The 15070-nt window shown below is 32.5% G+C and overlaps 1 protein-coding gene across 2 annotated transcripts; it reads left to right on the forward strand.

Annotated features, from left to right (window-relative positions):
* The first annotated feature begins 462 nt into the window (after positions 1–462).
* LOC106052676 (cation-dependent mannose-6-phosphate receptor-like) lies at positions 463–14800 on the forward strand. 2 transcript variants are annotated; one of them, XM_013208104.2, is made up of 7 exons: positions 463–546; positions 1050–1384; positions 4256–4437; positions 6978–7087; positions 8306–8445; positions 8645–8771; positions 10132–14800. In XM_013208104.2, the coding sequence occupies exons 2-7, from the start codon at positions 1176–1178 to the stop codon at positions 10252–10254; spliced, it is 891 nt and encodes a 296-aa protein (XP_013063558.2). In that variant the 5' UTR covers positions 463–546; positions 1050–1175; the 3' UTR covers positions 10255–14800. The 2 variants fall into 2 exon arrangements, with proteins under 2 accessions (XP_013063558.2, XP_055864047.1); XM_056008072.1 differs by lacking the exon at positions 463–546 and adding an exon at positions 608–717.
* The last annotated feature ends 270 nt before the right edge of the window (positions 14801–15070 follow it).

Raw genomic sequence — 15070 nt, forward strand, 5'->3', positions numbered from 1 at the left:
CAAATGTAGGCCGCTGGAAATACAAAAGAAAATCCGCTGCCGAGGACAGACGTAGACGGCGAAAAGAAAATAAAAATCGACCACCGGCCTATGCCTGTGCCCGGGGGTGGTAAAATATGTAGGCTAGGTCACAGCTGGGTCTGCGCATAGCCACGGGAAATACTGTATTTCTCATTTATCCTCGGACTCGAAGACAAGCGCGCTATTATTATTATGTTAGGATAAAAGCATGGACGAGCCTTATTATTATTAAGTTAGGATAAAAGCATGGACGGGCCTGCCACTGAAAGAGGTTTCTAAGGCAAAAGAGGAATGGAGAAAGACGGTCAAAAAATCTTGCGTGGTGCCCCAACGGTCCAACAGACGGGATAGGTAAAGGGTCGTTTCGTATTATTATTTTGTCCTTGTATTAAAGGGAAAGCACTATAATTGTTTTTTTTTTTTTTTATCGTGAAATAAATGTAGAGTAGAGTCCCATGTAGAAGTAATCCATGTCTTTATCAACTTATGATATATCACTGATCAGGATCTAGAATCTAGATAGAAGTTGATATAGACATTATAGATCTAGAATAGATTCTATATTATATATCTTCTAAACATAGGCTCTAGTTTAGATCTACTAGATTTATAATTTCAAACTTAAATGAGACAATTTTTTTCTTTCGCATTTATCTCGGCCTAGAATAGCCTAGAAATACATCTAAAAATAAAAATGTATAAATTTAATAATTTACATTAAGTCTCATAAATGATTTATAAGTCAATAACTAATTGAATAAGTGTAGTGTAGACGTAGTCATGTGATTATCTAAAATTAGTAGACTAGGTCTAGATCTAAATATAAATAATCTATTCTAATGAAATGATCTTTGGCAATTTGTGAAATTATGATCATATGATGTCAATTGTCATATAATGATATATGTAATCATTAAATGATTAAATCTAGTGACGTTATTTTTATTAATTATTAATAATAATTAATTAATTTTGATCATCTATGATCTATAATTTAAATTAATCAAATCATATTTTTTCAATCTAAGTTATCTAGATCAAGTCACATAGATTCTAGAATCTTGGAACTTGGAGTCTACAGAGACAGAGTCAAAGTTGATCTATTATTTTAATTTAGAATCTAGTATTTACATCTAGATTATAAATTATTCAGAATGAACAGTTCCGTGAATTTAAATCTATTGAATTCCATGCCTTTGTGCTTTTACTTTTCTGTCCTTGTGATTTCTGCCCTAATGTCAAAGTCATTAGCAACGTCCACAACAGATGATACAACAATTGGAAAATGTGGTTTCAAATCTTATTTAGACATTAAAAAGTTAAAAGAAGAACGAGAGCGTATCCTGCCTCTTGTTGATAAAAGGTAATAATAAAACACTTGGTAGACTGCTGCTCAAGCCATCAAGCAGAAGTTTTAACTTAAAATTAAACCTAGAGTGCTTAGACCTAGTCTACATTCTAGATTAATGAATTTTACTTTTGGAGTCAACTTTATCTGGATCTATTATCTATAGAGCAGGGGTTCTCAACCTGTGGGTCGTGACCCCCTTGGGTGTCTATCTACGATTTGCCAGGGGTCGCCAAAGACCATTGAAAAAATGGATTGTTATTGTCTATTCTTCAATTGCTGTGTGTGTGTGCGGGGGGAGGGAAGGTCGTGGCTAAGTGGGGCATTGTAAAAAGGGGTTGAGAACCGCTGCTCTTGAGTATGTACTCTCACAGGTGGCCATTTTGGATCTAAAAACACATTTGACATCAGAACAATTTCCTGTTCAGGTTCAGGTTTTACAAAACTGAAGTTAAGCATGTCCTAAGAAAAGACATTGCTTTATAACTGAGTGTTTTTATGACATTTTCTTGAGTTTATTCTAAAGATAAGAGGTTCCGCTAGCAGCATGTGGAAAAAAAATAATTTTTTCTCTTACTATGTCCAAAATATTTTAATAAAAAAAAATAGAAATTTTCAAATAACAAGGAAAAAAATATAGCTCACCGATACATTTTTTAACTGTACACTTAGAAAATTCATTCAGCTTTCCAGTGATACCAAATTTATTATTATTAAACGAGTCAACGACCCTTTAAAACTTAGCACACTTTTTTCAGGTACTAAAATTTCACTAAGGTCGGGATGACCTTTTACCAATGATACTCGTTTTTTACATTAGTAAAATAAAATTTGTGGTAACTAAAACATATAAAATTGAATGAATCACTTCTATATATACCAATATCATTGATAATTAACATAAAATATAATAAAGATCTATATGCTTGGGAGTTCTTTTGGACATCAATGTCGAGACACAAGAAGCTAAAATCTGTAAATTTAGGTATCTAAAATATTCTTTGAAAGAAATATACTTAAATGAATCTAAATCTTAAATCTAAAGATTCTTTTTCTAATCTACACTATTGTTCTATAACTAGATAGATCTAGATCAATTTAAAAGCTTATATTATAGTGTTAAAAACTTGACAACAGGGAGCATTTTTCTTTTTATTCAAAGAAAATTAGAAAAATTTTAGTTTTTCCTAATTTACTAATGATATTTTAAAATTTTAATTACATTTTGATTCGCCACTTATAAATTAATAGTCCTCCTTTGAAACTGTACAATTTGATATATATACTTTTATATATATGTATTCACAATAGTTTCCGAAATATTCACATTAAAAAGAAATTTGCTTAACTTTCTGTCCCTTTTAGATCTCGTAAACTAGAAAAAATAGTGAAAATCCGACATCATAATATTTTAGACCATTCAAAGTTCTGAGGCAATGGCCACTATTTTCTTTTCTGAAAGCAAAAAATCTAATTTTTTAAATCACTTATGCAAGCAGTTTTTTCATAAAAATGCACCACTTTTACAACTATTCACTATTAATAGTAATAAACATGGGAGGCTCTTTAGTAGGGAGAAGGCTGTGTACCGTATTTTCAACACATTTATGCAAATGGTTTTAGATTTTTTGTCTAAAAGATATTTTTTGTACATTTGTATTTCTAAGTTTCGTAAGTTCTGTCATACTAACTACTACATTTACACAAAAAAATGGTAACTTTTTTTTAAAGAGAAAAAATCTATTTAGTATGCATATAACTTGGAAATAATTTAAAACAAAAATCAATAAGTATTTTTTCATCATATTATCGCATGAACTGCAGTATTGCACTACAGCTATAGAATGCTTAACTAAAGGAATTTTTTTTTCTGAAGATTTGAATAAGAGATTGACCCTTTACAAAACAATTAGATCAATTAGATATTCATTATAAGACATCAGTTAGGCCAGGTTCACATCTAATTTCACATTCACTTTCACCTATCCTTTGGTCTGCTGGACCGCTGGGGTACCACACAAGATCAGTCAACTTCTTTCTCCATTCCTCTCTGTCATTTGTCTTTGATAGAATTTCATTCTGATGTTCTTTCTGAAAATATTGAAACCTGCCTGGGTGGACCACTTCAGGGGCTGATTTTGAGTTTTGTGTTTCACACAGTCTTTGTAACCTTGTCTAGTATAAAACTACAATAAATTTCAGACATAAACATATGAAAAATAAAGTTTTTAAAATGAATTTGATGGTATTCTATCCTTTTAGAGTATAAATTCTTGATAGAAGTCACTTTATTGGTAAGCTGAATTCAAATATCTGGTGTGGCATCAACCCTGTTTCTAGATTTTGACTTCATTTCAACGTAATAAGAAAATCCTGCAAAAATAGATTGTAGAGAATTTAAGTAAAGCAATGATATTTGTTTTGAAATACTGTGGTACTACTTAGACAAATTTGACCAGAAATCATTTAATGGTTGATCCTTGTTTCAGATTATTAGTCAGAATCTAGATAGTTCATAGTAATGTTTTTATAGTTGTTATTTTTTTTTTGTTTGTTAATAAAATCCATCTTTCTTGTATACATTTACTTATTAATAAAGTCACATGTTGGTCTACTAGTTAATTATTCTGTAAGTTTGTGAGGCACATATTCAGGCCTAGTGTCTGCAGAACATAGTTTGGGATACACTGATTTACATTACAGTATCATCCATTGGACCAGATGAGGTGATACTGGCTTTTTCTTTCTTTTTATGCTGTCTAAAAATATATTTGGCACAAAATCCTGTTTGATAGCTAAGTCATTTACGAGCTGCCGATTTCACTATGTTAAAAGATTTCAATGCTGAAATTTATCTGACTTTCTTTTTCCTTTGGAACCCCCTAGGTTTACAGCTAGAACCACTGGGAAAAATGAATCCTATGAATACACTGTTGGAATTTGTCGTTCTGCTAGTGATGAGAATACAGATGCTGCAGTGATTCAAAGGACATTAAATGAAAACAATATTCCTAATTCTGAGTTTCGTGTGACTGGGAAGTTATCTGAAACACACATGATGCTAGGAAGTGAGATTTTTAAAAAATATTTATTTCTATATATACAGATTATTATTATATTTATATATTTTCTCTTCAATTTTTATTTCTAATATATTATATATATATTATAACAAAGATTTTCACTTAAGAAATGTATTATGTTAGTAAGGCCTTGCCATTTAAAAAAAATACAAGCACTATCTTGGAACTTAATTATAATTTATTATAATTATTAAATAATATATTTATAATTTATGGAGAAAAAAATTTGTTGAATTTCTAAAAAGTTTCATTAAGTCCCTTTAAGTAAAACCCATTGGTGTTCAGCTTACTTTTTGAGCTGGGTCATATACATATTTGAAACTGTCACAGGCTGGGTCATGTAAAAAAATGTATAGTCAAGTGCAAAGTAACTCAGCTTCTGCTTCACTGTGCATATAAGCCAGAAATTTAAATGTACAGGAAAGCATTGCACCATGAGCCAGATATGTCTTGCAGTCCGTTGGTTGAGCATTAATTTTTAGTTATTTTTTTAGTTTTCAATTAGTTTTTAAATTAATTTTTAGTTCAAAACGCAAAAAAAAAAATAATTTCTAATTTGACTTAGTCTATTTTTTGGGTTGAAATAGAAATACTGGTACCATGACATATATTCTCTCTATATTTTTGTTTCAATTTGAAATCAGTTTTTTTTTGCAGAACCAAGTCCATTTTTTTTTCAAAATTGACATTATATGCACTTGCAATGTTTAGATTTACATCATAATCACACTTTTCACATCATCATAACTGATCTTTATGTCAAGTCCCTGCTGGAATGTCATTTATATTTGTAAAAATATAAATAATTTTTTTTTATAGATAAACGTTGTAGAAACATTAATGTAATCTTATTTGCACTCTGCAATAGTCAAATAATCTTATTTTAGCGTTAGAAAAAAAACAAATGTTTTTGAAAAAGCTTTTGATCAAAAAAGTTTTGAAACAAATTTTTTTTTTCATAAATTGCTTTTTATAAAGATTACTCATGAACTTTTATGAAACTTAGTCATTTTGCAAGGAAGCCTAGTGGCTAATCACTTGGCTTCCAGAGGGGTCCCTGGTTCAAACCTCAGTGAAGACTGGGATTTTTAATCTCTGGAAGTTTAGGATGCCCCTGAGCCCACTCAACTCACATGGGTACCTGATATTAGTTTATGAAAGTCAAGAGGGTTGGTCGTTGTGCTGGCCACATGACACCCTCATTTACAATCAGCCATAGAAACAGATGATCTTTAACATCATTTGCCCTAAAGATTACAAGGTCTGAAAGGGGAACTAAAATAAATAATAAATAATAATGATAATTTTAAAAAAAGGTAAAAAAAGTTCCCCTTTCAGACCTTGTGGTCTATAGGGCAGATGATGTAAAGGTCATCTGTTTATGTGGCCTACTGTTAACAAGGGTGTATGTGGCCAGCACAATGACCAACCACCTTTACTTTTCCCCAACTAATGTCAGGTAGCCATTAGAGCTGGATGGACTCAGAGGCGCCCGAAGATCTCGAAATTAAATATCCCAGGATTAGGACCCCGGTTTGGAAGCCAAGTGCTTTGCCGCTTAGCCACTGCGCCTCCTAATAAAGATAATAAATAAATTAAAATTTTAGAAACATAAATGTATACTTATTTGCCTTCTACAATAGTCAAATTAACAAAATTTTGTTTTACAAATGCATAAAAAGATACAATAATATTAGTAATTAGTAAATCTCTCTAGAGTTATCTATTGAATATGGATGGAATATTAACTAAAGTATAAATGTAGATCTAAGCATGGTATGTTTTATAACACTCACTTGACATTTCTTGCACTTTTAAACTAATGCTTTTGTGAAAGCTCAAATTTTTTAAAACAAAACAATTTGTTTCACAACCTGTTCTTTATATAGACTACTTGCTATATTTAATTTTTTATGAAACTTTACTTATTAGCTATGATATCTAAAACTTGTTACAATAATCAGGCTTTTTAAAAAATAGCTTCTTGTATGCATGCAAAAAAAAAAAGTGTTTAATAATTTGGTGACAAAGTAAATTTTTAGAATAACATTCTTCAATTGTTTTAATTTTTATAAAGTGTCTATCAAAATTACTGGTTTACATATTTTGAGCCATTATCCGATTTCTAAAATAACATTCTTCGATAGTTTTAATTTTTAAAAAGTGTCTTATCAAAATTACTGGTTCACATATTTTGAGCCATAATGTGATTTCTAAAAAAAACAATACTTTAAAGTAATCTGCAACCCCTTTACTTTATAGCAAAAAAAAACCAGAAACAATGCTTACCTAAACCTAAACAAAGTTTTTAATACTTTATGATGAGGCCATTCCTTCTGAATGCAATGCAAGCCAAATATAATGAACATTTAAAAAAAAAAAACAAAAAAAAAAACTATTATTCACTGGTAAATTGCTTTATAATTATAAAAATAATGTGGATATCTTCTTGATTAATAGTGATTAGTTAATGGAATAAAATGTGATTTTTAATTGGGTTATTTTTCTGAAATACATTTTTCTAGCTGACTGGATCTTGTTAGAGTATCAAGGTGGAGAAGGCTATGGCTCTCACTGTGGGAAAGAGGCAAGGCGCTCACTGATAATGATAACTTGTGATGAGGAAGCTGATGATGCAAGTATTTTAATCAAGCTTCTTATGCGCTTTCTTTGCCCCCCTGGATTAGCCAAAACGTCTTTATTCTTGTTACTAAGAGTGTTCTTGAAAATTTTTGCAGTTAAGTGTTTTTTCTGGTGGTTGCTCCATCTTAAAAGCTGGTCTACAAGCAGAATGAAAAGAACACACCTATAGCAGACTAATATTTCAAAAATTGAAGAAATTAAGCTTTGGGAAACATTATCAGGTTTAAAAATCTGTTGTTTGATTTGCCACAATGCTTGACTTAACTCAGTCCTTTTGACTCCCAGTGGAGCACATGGTGCAACATCATTTCACCATCGGGCTCTGTTCTGCTTTATTCCCCTTAGCTAGGTCCTTATCAATCCTTCAGTCTTTGCCTCTTGGTCTACTTATCTTCTCCATGTTTGCTTTGGTCTTCTGGCCTTTCTCTTCCCCTGTTGGTTCCAGTCTAAGGCCTGTTTTACAATACTTTCTGTTGTTTTTTGCAATGTATGCCCAATTCAACCTCATTTACATTTTTTATTTCTAGCTCTATCACTATTTGCTGTTATTCTGTTCCCACAGACTATGCAATGTTAACTTTCTGTCTTGTTAGATTTGTAATTGTTCTTATATCCATTTTACATTGTTTATTGTTTTTAAAAACGCCAGATGTTAATTTAGGGAAAAAATATTGGCCTTAATTATTAACAAATATTATATATATGTTTCAGCAATGTGTAAATGAATAACTCCTTGTGTTAGAACTAATGAACGTTTCTTAAAGATATGTATATGATACGTGACTACCTCATTTCTTGTAAACACTTATGGTGCAAAACTTGAAAATCCTTTTCAGATTACTTATGTGTGAACACATCCTTGTATGTATGATTTCCTTACGATAAGGTTGCATGGTGGCTGAGTGTTAAAGTGCTTGGGCTTCTGAACCAAAGGGTCGCGGGTTTAAAGCTCTGTGAAGACTGGGGTTTTAAAAATCTGGGTCTCTCTTATGCCCCTGAGTCTACCCAACTCTGATGCATTATAAATCACTAACTATGAAAGTTTTGGCTGTAATGCTTTCAGACTTCATGTTTCTTACATAAAAAAATGATTAAGCAATGGTGAAAGTACGATCCGGTAACAGTATATAATGTTGTTTTTATTTCAGAAATGTTTAGTGGTCTTATGATATTCAATTTTTTGTTTGTTTGTCTTTGTTAAATCTTCAAGAGCTCCCCTATGATGTTCTTAGAGGAAGAAAACTCAAAGAGCGACGACTGTTTCTACTTGTTTGAAATCAAGCACAAGACAGTGTGCCCTGTGCCAGCTGGGGGTTCAGGATTAAGTGTTGGATCAATACTGGTCATTGTGTAAGTTGTGTACTATAGCTCTTAATCTGGCAGTACCATTAAGACACTCTTGTTACTCTTGTTGGGCCTTGAAATTGCATACACAGAGCCTTTTGCTCTTGGCTCTAGCTTTATCATGTTACTTTTAATGTTTTATGCCCTCAGGTGACGCTACTCCATTGTCATGTATTTTCAATGTTTTTTTTAAAACCAATTTCAGGTTCTTCTCTGTCTTGTTTGTGTACATTGTAGTTGGCTTCCTGTACCAGAGATTTGTCCTCAGATCAAAGGGGATTGAACAGTTTCCTAATTATGAATTCTGGAAAGACTTTGGTAACCTACAAGCTGTGAGTGGGCTTATTAATTATGTACCTTCTCATCATCTTTCTTTTGTGTTCCTCATGGAACACAGGGCCCTCTCCTCAATCACTCTTGATTGTTTATAGGTCCTGTAAAATAGAAAAAGAAAAGACATACCTCCAAACTTATCAGATATGTATAAGTGCTCCTTCTTCCCTAGTGCCATTAGACCAGGTTACCTAATTCAGCCAGGAAAACCTTCTTCCCTAGTGTCATTAGAACAGGTAACCTGATTCAGCCAGGAAAACCTTCTTCCCTAGTGTCATTAGAACAGGTAACCTGATTCAGCCAGGAAAACCTTCTTCCCTAGTGTCATTAGAACAGGTAACCTGATTCAGCCAGGAAAACCTTCTTCCCTAGTGTCATTAGAACAGGTAACCTGATTCAGCAAGGAAAACCTTCTTCCCTAGTGTCATTAGAACAGGTAACCTGATTCAGCCAGGAAAACCTTCTTCCCTAGAGTCATTAGAACAGGTAACCTGATTCAGCCAGGAAAACCTTCTTCCCTAGTGTCATTAGAACAGGTTACCTGATTCAGCCAGGAAAACCTTCTTCCCTAGTGTCATTAGAACAGGTAACCTGATTCAGCCAGGAAAACCTTCTTCCCTAGTGCCATTAGAACAGGTTACCTGATTCAGCCAGGAAAACCTTCTTCCCTAGTGTCATTAGAACAGGTTACCTAATTCAGCCAGGAAAACCTTCTTCCCTAGTGTCATTAGAACAGGTTACCTAATTCAGCCAGGAAAACCTTCTTCCCTAGTGTCATTAGAACAGGTAACCTGATTCAGCCAGGAAAACCTTCTTCCCTAGTGTCATTAGAACAGGTTACCTGATTCAGCCAGGAAAACCTTCTTCCCTAGTGTCATTAGAACAGGTAACCTGATTCAGCCAGGAAAACCTTCTTCCCTAGTGCCATTAGAACAGGTTACCTGATTCAGCCAGGAAAACCTTCTTCCCTAGTGCCATTAGAACAGGTTACCTAATTCAGCCAGGAAAACCTTATTCCCTAGTGTCATTAGAACAGGTTACCTAATTCAGCCAGGAAAACCTTCTTCCCTAGTGTCATTAGAACAGGTAACCTTATTCAGCCAGGAAAACCTTCTTCCCTAGTGTCATTAGAACAGGTAACCTTATTCAGCCAGGAAAACCTTCTTCCCTATTGTTGTTAAAATTTTATTTAACTTTAACAACATAAACATATTTTTTAAAGGCATCATGTAAATACAGCCTAAGCATGAAAGTCATTCCAAGTTCCAAGATCAAGTACTGTTTTGTAAGATTTTTCCAGTTTGACTTTTTCAATTTTCAAAGTGCTAACCTTTAAATTTAATTCAAATTTTTTTGCAGGACGGTTGTGACCTGGTTTGCAGGACTAAGGACAGGCGCAGGCTAGAAGGATTTGGTGGCCTTGGAGATGACCAGCTTGACCCTACAGAAGAGATCCGAGATGAGAATTTGTTACCAATGTAGTATGACATGAATGGAGTTTTGTTGGTGGCAGTGATAGAGCGCTTTGTGCTGGTTTGAGTGTCGAATGTTTGCCATTTGATACAGTTTGGATTGTTTTCTTCTACTTTTTTCTTTCTAGAGGTATACAAATTGTAATTTGAATTTTTTATATGCTAAAATGTGTAAATATTTTTATATATTCTAAATTTGCCTTTGCTGTTTATCCTATTACACTGGCATATTACATCAGTTTTTTTGTTGTTTTTTTTTCTTTCTTTTTGGGTGATAAAATTTAAGTGATGCACTGGAAGTTGGCAAAGTATGTCATGGTAGGTTGTTAGTGTTTTCTGTATAAGATGCAACTTAAATAACTGAAAGCAAGTCTCAGATCTGGTCAAGACTTGTGTAGTTTTAGTTAGATTAGGTTACGTCATAGCCTCTGTTTTTTTAAATTTTAACAAAAAGCTTAAGCGTATACAAATACTTTTAAGTCCAATGAAACTCTTGCAACTTAAAATAGATATGTGGACATAACATATTTTTCATTAACCAACAAAAAAAATATAATTAAAACCGTATGTTTCTTTTTTCTCAATATCTGGCTTTAAAATTAGCTATGCCTACAATCACACTGTTATGTGGCCATTAAATCATTATTTTTTTGTTTTATAACCACTAATTAGACAGTTAAATGAAAACATTGCTGGAAAGATAAAAGGACATTTCAGTATGGAAGTATGGAAATCATTACTCCTGGCTTCTAAAGTCAGGTATGATTTAAGAGCTCAAGGTTTTTATTTTGAACCTTCGAGTATTCAAAAAAACAAATCTGATAAAAAGTTTGACTGCCTAATTTTTTGTATGTATTATAAGATTCCTTCCAAGCCTTTGTTTACTACAAATCCATTGTAGACTATAGATTACTATTAGGTGTTTACTAATTGAATACTATTCTGCTCTTTGTTATATTTTATTTATATATAATAGCAAAATTTAGTGTCAAATAGCAATGAAGTTTTGCTCATGAAGAACTGCATGATGTGGAAGCCACTCTGCAGTTGATCTCATACATAGATCTAGAGGTATGACCTTCTCAAGATGAGAGAAAAGAGGAACTGTATTTGTATAAGGTTATAAGCTCAGTATTGGGCTCACCTTTCTTTTCATCATTGGTTAACTTAATCCAAATTGTTTGTAAAACAATCACAAATGTCTGAAATTTATTTTGGTTTGGTGGTCTGTAAAATGAATGCCTTGTTAACATCAAGAAACCTAGTTAACATTATGGAAGCGTATCGTCTTGAATTAAATACATCAAGTTACTCATATAAATTTATTGATTAACCATTGAAGCTCTCTTACTGTTTGAATTAATGTTTTAAATGTTTTGCAATTTTATCATTCCAATGTAAAGTTGGTTTCAAGTCGAGGATATTACAACTTTTTTTTTTTTCATTTTTATTTTTACTTGCACTTGATGTAAAAGAAAATACTTGTGTGTGATGATAGCTTCTTGAAGCAGCATAGAAGTCAACAGAACAGACTTCAAGTTATAATCAAGATAAATTGATAATAAAAATTTTCCTCTAATGTTTTTGAGCTTTTTGACTTAAAGGCATCAAATTTTTTAATATAGAATTTAATTTATTTTAATGTAGATTTTTTTGTAAAGAAAAGCATAACTAGACAGTTTTTAGTTAGCATTTTTCAAAACTACCACTTAAGAATGTACTAGTGAACATCCTTTTACTTTATTTCTAAATTAAATCTAGTTTCAGGTAAATAGCATTGTTTAAAAAATATCACATTTTCCAAACTTACCATCTTTGTGTGGTCCACTATCACAAATAATTTAAGTAGATTTTTTTATTATTATTTTCTAATTACAATGAATAATGAGTTTAATTTGTATTGATTGAAAAATATTGAGCATAATTTCAAGATTGGTTATTGATGTGCGTGAGTTAAAGATTGGTTATTAATGTGCGTGAGTTACATCTGTGTTACATATCATTGTCTCTCTTACTCTTCCAGAAATTAGCAACCCTGCTATGTGCTTCTTAGTAGTTTGGGCTTTGAGTTAGAAGCAGAGTAGTGAAAGTATAAATATTACAAAACATTTCTAATGGTATCTCAACCTGGATTGACCATTATTTTAGAGGGGGAATATAATACATAGGACATTGTCCTAGGTTCTGAAGAATAAGGATAAGTGTGGTATTTGAAATGACCTTGCCAATCCAGTTGCGACTTTCAGATTTTGCTACACCTAATGCTGGGGGTCTATTTAAGTTTTCTTTTCATCTTCATGTAGGAGGCATTGTGGCTGAGCGGTAAAGCACTTGGTTTCCTAACCGAGGGGCCCGGGTTCAAATCCTGGTGAAAACTGATTTTTAATTTCGGTGTCTTTAGGGCACCTTTGAGTCCACACAGCTCTAATTTGTGCTTGACATTAGTTATGGAAAAGTAAAGGTGGTTGGTCATTGTGCTGGCCATATTGTGAACTGTGAATCACTGAAACATGTCCTTTACATCATCTGCCCTATAGATTGCAAGGTCTGAAAGGGGAACAACTTTTCATCTTCATCTGTTTTCTGCCATTTGTCAATTTAAGCTGGGTTTTTTTCATCTTTACCTGTCTTCAGCAAGGGTCCTTCTTTTGGTCTCAAATGTGTGTCCTTCAATGAATACCAACAAACCAAATAAAAAGTAGTTCGCAATTGCAATTTACATTTTTTTTTTTCTTTGGGTAGGTAGAGATGGTCCTATACTTGTGTGGTATGTTCTTTGGACAGTCAACACAATGTTTTGGTGTATAGAGTCCATGTCTCAAACATCTTTGAGCATATTTTCATTTCTAGACATGATGTACATCTTCAAGCACCTTTTTGTTGTCAGCAGTGAGAGCACTGTATCTCCTACCAAGTTTGTGTTTCTCTTTTTTGTCTGTTCAATCTTAGTCCTTTATAACTCTCCATCTCTCTCTCTCTCTCTCTCTCTCTCTTTCTGTCTCCCACTTCTTATTCTCTCTATATACTTATCTACTCCCTCCTCATGTCTCTCTTAGCCTCTTTCTTTCTTCTTAACTCTCTGTAGCATTACTTATACCATTGAATTGTTTTGTTAACAGTATTCATTTTGCATCTCTTCCTCTCAAAGGTTCTGAAGGCTTCTTTACTACGGTAACACTGAGGGGCTTTGCCTATGTTTCTTATTTAGATAGTAATTTTATGTATTTAAAAAGTCTTTTAAACTACTATAAAGTCATTTTTTCATTATCAATGGATGCCTTAACTTTATTAAAAATCTTTCAAGTAAAAATATTATGATGAATTATTTTTTTTGAACTTTTAAATTACATTATTTCATTTGTTTTTCTTGTGTCTGTCTTCATCTATTGCCATTATTTACTTATGTATGGATTCTGTGTACATACGAAACAGTTGTTTTTTTTTATATCTATAATTTTAGGGCTTATGTGCAGATTGCAACCTTCATTTTAGCGGCCCCCGAAAGGGGAAAAGACGCTATTAGTTATGTGTGGCCTGTCTGTCCGTCTGTCCTGTTTAGATTTTAGAAACTAGAAGAGAAAATGAAAATCGGACATCATGATATTTTAGACCATTCAAAGTTCTGATGCAACAGCTATTTTTTCTTTTCTGAAAGCGAAAAATCTAATTTTTTAAATCAATTATGCAAGCAGTTTTTTTTTCATAAAAATACACCATTTGTACAACTATTCTCTATTAATAGTAACAAATATTAGAGGCTTTTTAGTAAGGGAGATCACAAACACATTTATGCAAATGGTTTTTAATTTTTGGTCCAAAAATATTTTAATTTACAATTGTATTGCTAAGTTATGTAAGTTCTGTCATACTAAATACTACATTTACACAAAAAATGTTAACTTTTTTTAAAGAGAAAAAAATCTATTTACTCTAAGTTGGACATAATTTTAAACAACAATTAATAAGTAAATTAATAAAATATTTTCGCGTGAACTGCAGAGTACACATGTAATATCGGAACACAAAACTAAAGGAATATTTTCTTTATTTTTATTTACGGAAATGTTTTTTTTTAGGCTTTTAATAAGAGATTGACCCTTTACAAAACAATTAGATCAATTAGATACGCATTATAAGACATCAGTTAGGCCTGGTTCACATCTAACTTCACTTTCACCTATCCCTACGGTCTGCTTGACCTTTGGGGCACCACACAGGATCTGTCAACCTTCTTTCTCCATTCTTCTCTGTCATTTGCCTATGATAGAATATCATTGATTTTCTTTCTGAAAATATTGAAACCTGCCTGGGTGAACCACTTCTGATAGAATTTAATACCGATATTCTTCTGAAAATATTGAAACCTGCCTTTTCTTCCTGCCTGGGTGGACCACCTCGGGGGCCGATTTTTAGTTTGTGTTTCCACACAAACTGTCTTTGTAACCTTGTTTTTCAAGCTTTTATTTTTATTTTTTGTTTGTTCTTTCTAAGTTTACAGAAGATTTCTATGTTGATACACAATATCTTTAATGCTTGGAATAAATTGTTATAAATGACATCATCTTTGAACTATTGTATTTACATTTTGTTTCTCCGGTGTAATTCGTGTCAATGCATGCATGGGAAAGACAATGGATGGGGGGAGGGGGTGAGAAAAGAATTAGCCTTATTTTTCATTGATAAAGTGATACAGGGCTAGGCTAATGAACTGAGAGGTCTTGGGTTTAAATCTCGTTGAACATTGTAAAAAGTTTTTTAGGATACCCCTGAGTTCGCCCAACTCTAATGAGTATTTTACATTAATTAGGAAAACAGTCATTGGTCGT

This window comes from Biomphalaria glabrata, chromosome 13 (genome assembly GCF_947242115.1).
Source record: "Biomphalaria glabrata chromosome 13, xgBioGlab47.1, whole genome shotgun sequence".
Classification (NCBI taxonomy): domain Eukaryota; kingdom Metazoa; phylum Mollusca; class Gastropoda; family Planorbidae; genus Biomphalaria; species Biomphalaria glabrata.